This window comes from Acanthisitta chloris, unplaced genomic scaffold, assembly GCF_000695815.1.
Source record: "Acanthisitta chloris isolate BGI_N310 unplaced genomic scaffold, ASM69581v1 scaffold29806, whole genome shotgun sequence".
Taxonomy (NCBI): Eukaryota; Metazoa; Chordata; class Aves; order Passeriformes; family Acanthisittidae; genus Acanthisitta; species Acanthisitta chloris.
The window spans coordinates 9362-19389 of NW_008676950.1; the positions used below are offsets into that span (position 1 = coordinate 9362).

The following is a 10028-nucleotide window of genomic DNA, read 5'->3' on the forward strand; positions in this document are numbered from 1 at the left end:
CATTGCAGGTGCTGTTGTTTATCGTGGACTCTCTGGTGTTATCTGTGGGGATAGTGACTGATTTAGAATGAGTCTTAAAATCCAAAATTAACAGGTCATGGGCTGGTTCATAACTTTCAAGTCAGCATCATGGAACTGGGTGAGACTTTCAAAGTGTCCAGCACCAGGAAGGCCAAAGAGTGACCTGAACCAAATGCCCTGCTCCAGTGTCCTTCCCTTCTCCCCCTCCAGGCTTGGACAGCTTTGTGAGCTTTGCTCAGCTGCTTTGTCTCTTGCAAAGGCCAGATCCTGCTGCATTTGCATACATGTTCATCCCTCTCCATGCCCTATAAATCAGCCATGACCAGTGAATGCTTGGCTGTTCTGAGGGACCTCAGAGGTGCTGGGAGGCACAAGGCAGAGGTGTGCTGGTCCAAGGCTTGCACTGCATTCAGTATCAGGTGGGGAGAAGATGAAGATGGGGCTTCACCACGGTCAGATCAGCAGATGGGGGAAGGGTCACTCATACAGCAGGATGGGAGTGATGAGGGTTCATGCAAGTTTAAGGGGCCAGAAAAGGATGTTAAATCAGTCAAGACAGGCTTTTAGCTGATAAGAGATTAGGTGTGGAATGTAGAAAAACAAAAAGGAGGTGACAGAAGGAAGAGTGAGCAGGAGATGATAGGAAATAAAGCCTGGATTACTTTGAATGAAAGAACAGGGCAGTGCCTTGCACATGTCCTAGATCTCTGCTTCCAGGCAAGTTTCTGGCAGAGTATCTAGTTTTCTGCGTTAAGATAAGCTTGATTAGAGCCATTTGGCTGGGCTGAATGGTATTGTCAAGCATACCAGCAATTCCTATCCATGTAAGAATAAGGAGCTCTTTTCATGTTTGATGCAATTGGCTGAAATCTGCAAATTTCTACCAAAGAAAGAGTTTCCCCTGGGGGACTGGTAAGAAGACAGCCCCTTCCCTCAGGGGACTGAAGGTGGATCAGGTGACCTGTTCACAGATGTGCACCTTCCCTCTTTGTGTCAGCTTGCAGAGCAAATGGACTGTTCAATGCCAGTTCTTTCTGCTAAACTTCCTGACTCTTCCTTCCTAGAGAAAGAGTTGATTTTCAGCACAAACTTTCTTCTTACCCCTGCTTTCTAGTGTATGAATTTATTAGGATCTTCATTTTAGTTCTAGGATCAGATGCTTGAGCTGAGGTTAAATTCCAGAGGTCCCAGGAGGACAAGCAGGAACACACAGACCAGGGCAGATATGAACACATGATGTGTTGGGAGAGGGATGTGGTTTTTCACTAGCTGACAGAGGTGCAAGGAATTCTGTCTGCCCTGTATGGAGGAGGGAACACATGAAGCAGCCTCAAAGCTCAACTGGGTCCAGCAGCATCTGCCTCTGCCATGGGCATGACTTGCAATGAGTTGTTGCCCTTGGAATTTGCTTCTGTAAAAAGTGCAGGAGTTGAGCAGAGTGGGGGATCAAAAAGACCCTGGGAATGGGAGCCTCTGGGCAGATTTTAAGTCAGTGGTGGAGCTGAAGGTGAAGTCCAGGCCTCAGTAGGATGATAGGTTAGATCTTTTTCTATCCAGTTTCTGCTCAGAAAGGGAGCAGAAGAAAAATCTAATACCGGGTTTGAGCTGTCCCCTTGGAGAATGCTAAGATTGTCCTCTATTTCTAGGTGAAAAGAACTCAAAAGAGATTTAGTGGTGAGATAGGAAAGCAAGAGCCTGGATTATTCAGGGCAGGAGGAAAGGGTGAAGCTGTTCTCTGGTGGACTGCAGAGCTTTACGGAAACACCCGCTTTATACAGTTTTGACTATCCTGCACTATGACAGATGGCACCATGCTAAAGAAACAAGCCTTCTAAGGGGGAGCCTCCTTCCTTGTCAGAGATGAAGAACTGAAGTTATTTGCCCTACGTTGCTTGGGATGCCTGTGGTAGCTTGAGCACTCTCACACTGAATTTTATTGCTGCAATCTGTGCTCTCCATGGATTCCTCTCTTGCTTATACAGCTTTGGGGGAAGGACTGCCTATGTGTTGCTCTGCCTGAAACTTTGCTGGAGGCTGATTTGCTCTAACTGTTACACTTTCTTTTCCTCTCTAGCTGTTCTGTGTTTCCTGGTGAGTGCTCTGGGCATAACAGCTGGATCTCACCGCCTCTGGAGTCATCGCTCCTACAAAGCCACACTGCCCCTGCGGATCTTCTTGACTATTGCAAACTCCATGGCTTTCCAGGTAAGCACCTCCTCAATGTGCCACTGGTCCTCAGAAGGAAGTGCTCCCCTGAATCCCTGTCTCAGATATGGGGCTGAAGCTGATTAAGAGCTTCCTCTCTCCTACTACCTCTTTTTAGAAAAAAACCTGCCCCTTTCATCTAACACTGCAGTGCTAGAGTCTATCTCTTTGTCTTTACCTTGTCCCATAAGAGGTTGACTCTGATATGAACACAGTGGAGAGAGAACTATTGGCCCAGACCAGGGGTAGGAAAGCTCATCAAAGCAGGAAAGGAATGTACCCTCAAGGTGTTGCCTCCCTGTGCTTGCACCAGCTCTCATGAAAGAGGTGTGGAAGTGTTAAGTGTCCTGGTGTTACCTCACTCTCCTTTTGCTGTGTGGCTGATAAGAGGGAAGATGCCTGCAAAGCTTGGAGAACCAGGCTGTAGGATTTTTTGCTGCAGAAGGACCAAGAACTTGTTGAGATTATGCAGTTAATGCGATGTTTCTCTGGGCCTCCCTGTGCTTGCACCAGCTCTCATGAAAGAGGTGTGGAAGTGTTAAGTGTCCTGGTGTTACCTCACTCTCCTTTTGCTGTGTGGCTGATAAGAGGGAAGATGCCTGCAAAGCTTGGAGAACCAGGCTGTAGGATTTTTTGCTGCAGAAGGACCAAGAACTTGTTGAGATTATGCAGTTAATGCGATGTTTCTCTGGTTTAAGAGAGTGATATTTAGGAATAATGATGTTGTAAGTCACACCACTGACTTCCAGAGAGTCATCCCAGGTTAGTGATATTTTGAGTAGAAAAGGGTAGGGCCCATTCAGAGTGGCTCAGGTGACTGCAGGCAGCTGATAAGCACCTCGGGAGATGGCCTCCCCTCTCAGAGAGCACTAACCTCGGGATATTGCCTAACCACTGTGAGAGCACTTCGAAGTCTACAAAGCAAACAAAATGGGAAGTCCTTAAGGGCTGTAGAAAGTGGCAGAGATGGCCCTTTAGAAGAAGTTAGAGTGAAAAGCCAGATTGGCATGGCACAAAAAAATCCTGATGGTCTCTCAGGTTTGCTGCTCTGAGGCAGCTCTAACAACATTTCATCCTCCAGCTGAACTGAAGGCTTGCTTGTCTGTGGGAAGTTCTCGAGAGGGTGGCAGAGTGCAGCACTTTCTGCTAGAAGGTGAATAGAGAAGTATCAGTGCTGTGCCCTTAAGTAATTTTCCAGAGGATATCACTTTGTTTACATGTAATCAGAATGGGGTGGAGATGGTTTTTTTTTAGCCTTGAAAAACTTTCTAAAACACCACTGACTTTATTCTTGTCTGTTAGTACCAAACCAGAGTCTTTCATGAGGAAGAGGAAGGACCAAGCTGCTGATTCCAGCTCATGGTCCAACACTCAGGGAGGCAGCGGGATGGGTTGCTGTGTATTGGCTAGTCCTGTACAAAGACCATCTTTCACAGGGTTATAGGGCAGAGGGGGAAAGAATTTGCTGAGCTATTGCTGTAGGGGATAGGAATAGACAAAGATTAGAGACAGACAGATATTTCAGCTTCAATAGGAACTAATCCAAAGTTTCACTGAAAATTCAGTACCGTTCCCCATGGATTTTTTTAAATAGTTACTTTCAGTGAGATCAAGAGAAGGCTTGTGTTGAATTTCTCATTCCTTTAAGTGGCAGCAGAGGAGATTGGTAACTTTTAAGGTCAGGGAAGTCTTTATCTTTACCTGAGGTCCTCCAGAAAATGCATGTTGGCTGCTCAGAGACCTGCAACTTGTGATTTCAGACAGTTTGGGAATTCTGCTTCCAGTTGGATTTTCCACCTACGAGACCTGGCAGCTGCGGCACAGCAGAAGCTCTCCTGGTTATAGTCTGTAGCTGGAAACTCCCAAGGAAGCAGACATTCTCCTAGGCTTTGCCTGCTATTCTCAGAAAGTCATGATTTTCAGTCAGGGTTGCAGTTAGAGGAGGCCCCAAAATAAATCTGTAGAAAAGATAATGTGCTAAAGTTTGGATCAAAATACTGATTTTTCTGTTTTGAGACTCCTGATTTCTGTTTGTAGACAGGGTGTGGTGGATGAGGTGGTACAATACTCCAGCTGTGTACATGGTCTCTTCCCAAATTTTTGCCTCCTGCCTCCAGCAAGACAGGGAAAGCCTGCCCATATGTGCAAACCCAAGCTGGCTGTTAACTTCCAGGCTGGGCTTTCTCATATTACATGATGCTGTGTAGGGTCTGGAATGTGAAAGAGACTTCAGGTCACAGGTGAAACATTTCCTACTAGTTGAGTTTCTCTGCTTACTAGATAGGGAGGACCAGCTGGGCCACCCTCTTCAGGGGGAATACTGAATGACCAAGCCCTGGCTGACAGCAGTGAGGGTTGGTGATACTTGGAGATGGATTTGGCTGGAAGAAAGGCAGTGACTCCTGGTATTTGGGAGAGTTTAATCCTGGCTCATGTCTATCATTGCTTTCTTGCATGGCCTGCAGGTAAATAATTTTATCTCAGTTGAAGGAGGAGTGGTTACAATACCTGAGAGGGACCTGAGGAGTTGTCTCTGCTTACAGGCTCCCTGTGTGGACAAGTCCCTTAGTCTTTCGAGGCAAGAAATAGGGATGGTTATGTCATTTCCCCACCTTCAAAGTGTTTTCAGGAAAAGTCCTACGTATATAGGAGATTAAGGCGCCTCTTGTGTAATACAGCTAATAGAGGCATGCTTGGATCTCTACTTCATGTTTTCTAGGATGGTGTAATACATGCCTTTAAGCTTATTGAAATCTTGATACAAAGGAGTGATTACAGGCTTATTAAAATCTGTTCTTAAAACTGGCCAAAACAATAATTTCTGAATACAAATTATAAAAGTTTTGACACTTTTCAAACTGTATTGATTTTGCTACTTAAACAGAACAGCCATGGGGCTGAAGGGGGGGTGGGTATTTTTGAGAAATGTCATTGAAATGATATGTTTGTTCTCCTTCATTTTAAAACTGTTTGATTTCTGATGGAGAAAAAAAGGTTAAAAAACCCTTTCCCCCAAGTTAAACATCTGATTTGGCAGCCCCAAGAAAAGCAAGGCAGGATGACCTATGGAGAATGTCAGGGTGAAGGGAAGGGGCAGGTCAATCAGTCCCAGCTGGCACTGTGCAGGGATGGGGACAAGAGACAACAAGCACTGAGCATGTGAGGGAGGAGCACTGAGCAGCCAATGAGGCCTGGATGCTGCAGGGGTGGGGAACAGGCTGACCAGTCAGAGCCTGTGATGCTGTGGGTGATGTGCAAACCAAAGCCTGAAGTTAGCCAACTAAAAAGCAGAGATGAGGCAGCCCACCACAGCAGCAGGCTTGAGAGAAAAGTGAAGTGGTTGAGCAAAGAACACCCAACCTTTGTTTCAAAAGCCAGAAACCCTAGTGAAAGATCATAGAATCATAGAGTTTTAGGGGTTGGAATGGACCTTACAGATAATCTAGTCTCAACCCCCTGCCAAGGACACCTCCCCACTAGACCAGGTGGAGCAAGGCTTCATCCAACCTGGCTTTGAACACTGCCAGGGTGGGGCAGCCACTGCTTCCCTGGGCAACCTGTCCCAGTGTCTCATCACCCTCACAGTAAAAAATCTTTTTCTAATATCTAACTCAAACTTCCCCTCCTTCAATTTGAACCCGTTACCCCTTGTCCCATCACTGCAGTTCCTAAAAAAGAGTCCCTCTCCAGCTCCCTTGTAGGCCCCTTCAGATATTGAAAAGCTGCTATGAGGTCTCCATGCAGTCTCTCACTCCAGGCTGAACAGCCCCAACTTCCTCAGCCTGTCCTCATAGGAGAGATGCTCCAGTCCTCTTATCAACTTAATTGATATAATGAAGATGATATCAAGATCACATGACTACTGCGAATACAAGTCAATAGGATCTAGGCATCTAAATGTTTCAGGCACTTTTGTAATTTGAAGGGAACATCTCCCTGGAACATTCTAGCCGTGGCCCTAAGTTTTTGCTCCTGTTGCCTTGCAGAATGATATCTATGAGTGGGTTCGGGACCACCGTGTCCATCACAAGTTCTCCGAGACAGACGCAGACCCTCACAACGCCATGAGAGGCTTTTTCTTCTCCCACATCGGGTGGCTGCTGGTGCGCAAGCACCCGGACGTCATCGAGAAGGGTCAGAAGCTGGACCTGAGTGACATAAAGGCTGACAAAGTGGTGATGTTCCAGCGCAGGTGAGTGGTGGGGTTAGCCCTAGTGCAGAGCCATGTGGGATGGAGCAGGTCTGGGGACCCCAAGCGCCTTTGATGTTAGGGGATTGAGGGCATCATGTGAGAAATGTGAGTCTTCAGCCTGCCCAAGGCTTTGCTGTGAGATGAACTGTCAGAAATGAGCTGTGCCTCTCCTATAGGAAGTATTTAGAAGTTAGTGCTACCTCTAGCTGTCCCACACCTCTCCCTCGCCTGCCTACCCTGTAGCATCTTGCCAGCAGCAGCCTGAGCTTCCCATCTCAAAGCACCTCCACACCTGCTTGCCCCACGGCCCAGCTGCTGCTTTGGCTGGCCTAGAGCCCACTCACAGGTGCCTCTAAGCCATCCTTGGAGATGATGTGGTATACCTTCTAGGCCATGTCTCTGCCCCTCTTCTATCAGTCTTCTGGAAACAGTATGGTGAAAGAAATGTTGAAAATGGAGATGTGAGAGGGGCAGTAACTGGGAAGGACAGTCTTGATTCACGGGTGCCTCTTGGATGGGATATCTCTTAGCTGTCTAGGACTATACTGGGACTGATCTCCAGAGGAGGTGAGCCTGTCAGCAGGGCTGCAGGGACAGTGGAACTGAACCCATATAGTAACCAGCCTAACTTGGGAGGTACCTTGTTCAGTCCCAGACAAAGCAAGCAAGGTTTAGGGCTTCCCTCCTTTTTGTGCCTATGACTTTTCGTGTGGGTCATCAGAGTCGTTCAACTTCCTCTACCCTTACCCCTCTAGTGTGAGAGATCCCACATGCTCATCTGTTTGATGGTGCAAGTGCCCCTTGTTTGCAGTTGTTGTGGGGTCTATTGGTAGGCAGGGCCAAGTCTGCAAAGAGGAGTTGCAGGACTGGGCCAGAGCTGGAGAAGGGACCTTCTCTGGGTCTTTACAATCATGGGGTTGCCTTTCTGGGGACCAGCATAGCTGAGAAGCAAACGACAGATGAGGCTAAAAGCAGCAGCAGGTGTCTGGATTCATGGTGATAGGGACATTGTTATGTGTGAAGAGACCAGGATTTAGTTTAAGTCTCCTGCCTGGTGATAGGACTTGAGAGTCTCCAGGCATATCTTCTGCACGTCCAGGTGTCGTGGTTTAACAAAAGACAGGGCTCAGGAGTGAGGCATTTCTGCACTTAATTTTCCCTGTATAGCTGAACATGAATCCTCCAAGTGGAGGACTGAATCAGCCCTTCTTGTCCTGCCTCTGCCACTCAACACCTTCCTTCTGGTCCCTTCCTTTCCAGATACTACAAGCCCTCAGTGGTGTTGCTGTGCTTCACACTGCCAACTGTAGTGCCCTGGTACTTCTGGGATGAATCCATCATCATCAGCTTCTTCATTCCAGCCATCCTGCGCTACACCATAGGGCTCAATGCCACCTGGCTAGTGAACAGTGCTGCTCACATGTTTGGCAACCGGCCATATGATCAGAACATCAACCCACGGGAGAACCCCCTGGTCAGCCTGGGGGCCATAGGTATGTTCAGCATCTCTGTCTTTTGCTGCAGGTGATCTGTAGAGCAGGGACTGCCCCTTGGGGCTGCAACTGCTTCTAGGAATTTCTGTGAATCCAGGTGTCCCCATTTCCCCTCCCTTCCAGCCTTTGCATCTGGGGGTGTTTCCCATGCTGGCCAGTGAGTACATAAGGGCAGTGGGGTTATCAGCTCCCACCAGACTCTCTCCAGGCTGGAAAGGACTCTGCTGCACTTAGCACCTCCTTATCTCTATACTAATATTTTATTTACCCTGCTTGAAGGTCTTTCTGCCACATTCACCAGACTGAAAAATGTGTTCTGCAGCTATTGCATATCTGTCTGAGATTTGTCAACTTGAAAGACAGCAGGTGCACGTTTTGACGTGTTCCCAGGGCAGCTGGTGATTTTGGGGGTACTTGAGGTTGAGACAATCTAGACTCCCTCATGTGTTTTACTGAAATTTTGGGGGCCTAGGAAAGTACATCCCAGGATCAGTATTTGCCCTTATCAGTTCTCCCAAGCCAAATCCTCATCTGGTTTGCATCACTGTACGTCACTGGGGCTGCACTGATTTCCACTACTGAAGGATCTGCTTGTGGGTTTTTAGTAGGGTGGGATTTGAACTAGAGATTCTGGGGGGTAGGAGCAGGAGTCCAGGAAATGTGTTTGAAGGGGTGAGCACTGAAGCCAATGTTGACAGTGTCCAGAGCAGATGGTGGCTGACTAGGGTAGATTGCCTAGTAGAAGCATGTCTGCATTTTTCCCATCTGGAAATGCCCTTTGGATTTGGCATTAGGACTGTCACAGTTGTAGGAGTATTGGTTGGCCTGGTTTGTTGGGGACTTGCTGCTGGTCTAGCTGATAGCTGAACCAATACTAAAAGGTTTTTTATGGTGGCAGGGGAAAAGCTGTTAGGATTCCCCTGGTGTTTTGGTGCACTCGTAGAGCCAGGGCCTTTCTCAGTGACTTCCTTGGTGCCTTGTCACATGCTCGTTTTCCTCTAAAGCACCAAAAGTCCTGTGACTGTCATTGCCTTATTTGGGCCAGCCCTGTCTGGACCATGCCCAGATGAGATGGGGTAGATTGTAGAAAGGTGAAATTGGGCTGAGAGGAGAGAGGAGCGTGGACTCAATCCAGAGCTGTTACAGGAATGTGGTACTTTGGGCCAGGATAAAGGGTCCATCACCTAGAGCTCTGCAACATCATCTCTCTGGTTGTGTTTTTCAGGAGAAGGCTTCCACAACTACCACCACACCTTCCCCTATGACTACTCCACCAGTGAGTTTGGCTGGCGCTTCAACTTAACCACAGCCTTCATCGACCTCATGTGCCTCCTGGGGCTGGCCAGTGATCGCAAGAAGGTGTCCAAGGAGGCCATCCTGGCTCGGAAAATGCGGACTGGAGATGGGAGTCACAAGAGTGGCTGAGTTCCTGCTCCCTTTCACACACATCCACACCTCTCCTCCTCCTTTTTTCTCCCTTTCTCCCTTCCTGACCCCTCCAAACACGCTGGACAAAGGTTTAATGTTCTGTTTACTAACTACTGAATAATGCTACCAGTTTGCTTAAGAAAATGATAATGAGTTTTAACGCCCCTCCCATGCTGTATTTTACATAATGTATTTAAGATCTAGGACTCTGCCTTTGTAACGCAAGGCCACCCTTTCCCTCCTCTCCTTTTCCTTTTCATTCTTTCTCTCCACCCCCTCTACCCTGTCTCCTGCTTTACATTGTCCCAGTCTCTCCCTGGCAGAGGAGCTGTTAGGAAGTGGCCTGGGAAGGCCCATTGCAGCTGGCTATGTACCATGGAGTTAAGGGAAGCCTGTACCAGCCAGATGAAGAGTTGATCCAAAGTCAGTGACCCTCTCCCCACCACCTTCCCCCCAAAATTCCTGCCTCTGTCACTTCTCCTTTCTCAAGGGCTGCTGGCAGATGTGACATGGCTAAACTGCTATGCCTGGGAAAAGCAGCCCCATCCCTTTCTCTTGCCATCAGAAAGAGAGTTGTCACTTTCCAAGATATCTCTTGGAATCTTGGATATCTCCCCTACTCCCCACCACATAGCCAGTCTGGCTGGGGAGAGGCAAGCTCCTAGACTCTCTCAGAGCTCCAGCCAGGT

At 47.9% G+C, this 10028-nt stretch overlaps 1 protein-coding gene across 1 annotated transcript in view; it reads left to right on the forward strand.

Annotated features, from left to right (window-relative positions):
* Positions 1 to 9778, forward strand: part of LOC103803761 (acyl-CoA desaturase-like) — a 15114-nt gene extending 5336 nt beyond the window's left edge. The window contains exons 2-5 of the mRNA XM_009076333.1: positions 2096 to 2226; positions 6213 to 6418; positions 7679 to 7911; positions 9137 to 9778. Of these exons, the coding sequence (XP_009074581.1) occupies positions 2096 to 2226; positions 6213 to 6418; positions 7679 to 7911; positions 9137 to 9336 (770 nt within the window). The 3' untranslated portion in view covers positions 9337 to 9778. The remainder of the gene's footprint in view (positions 1 to 2095; positions 2227 to 6212; positions 6419 to 7678; positions 7912 to 9136) is intronic.
* Positions 9779 to 10028: the final 250 nt, after the last annotated feature.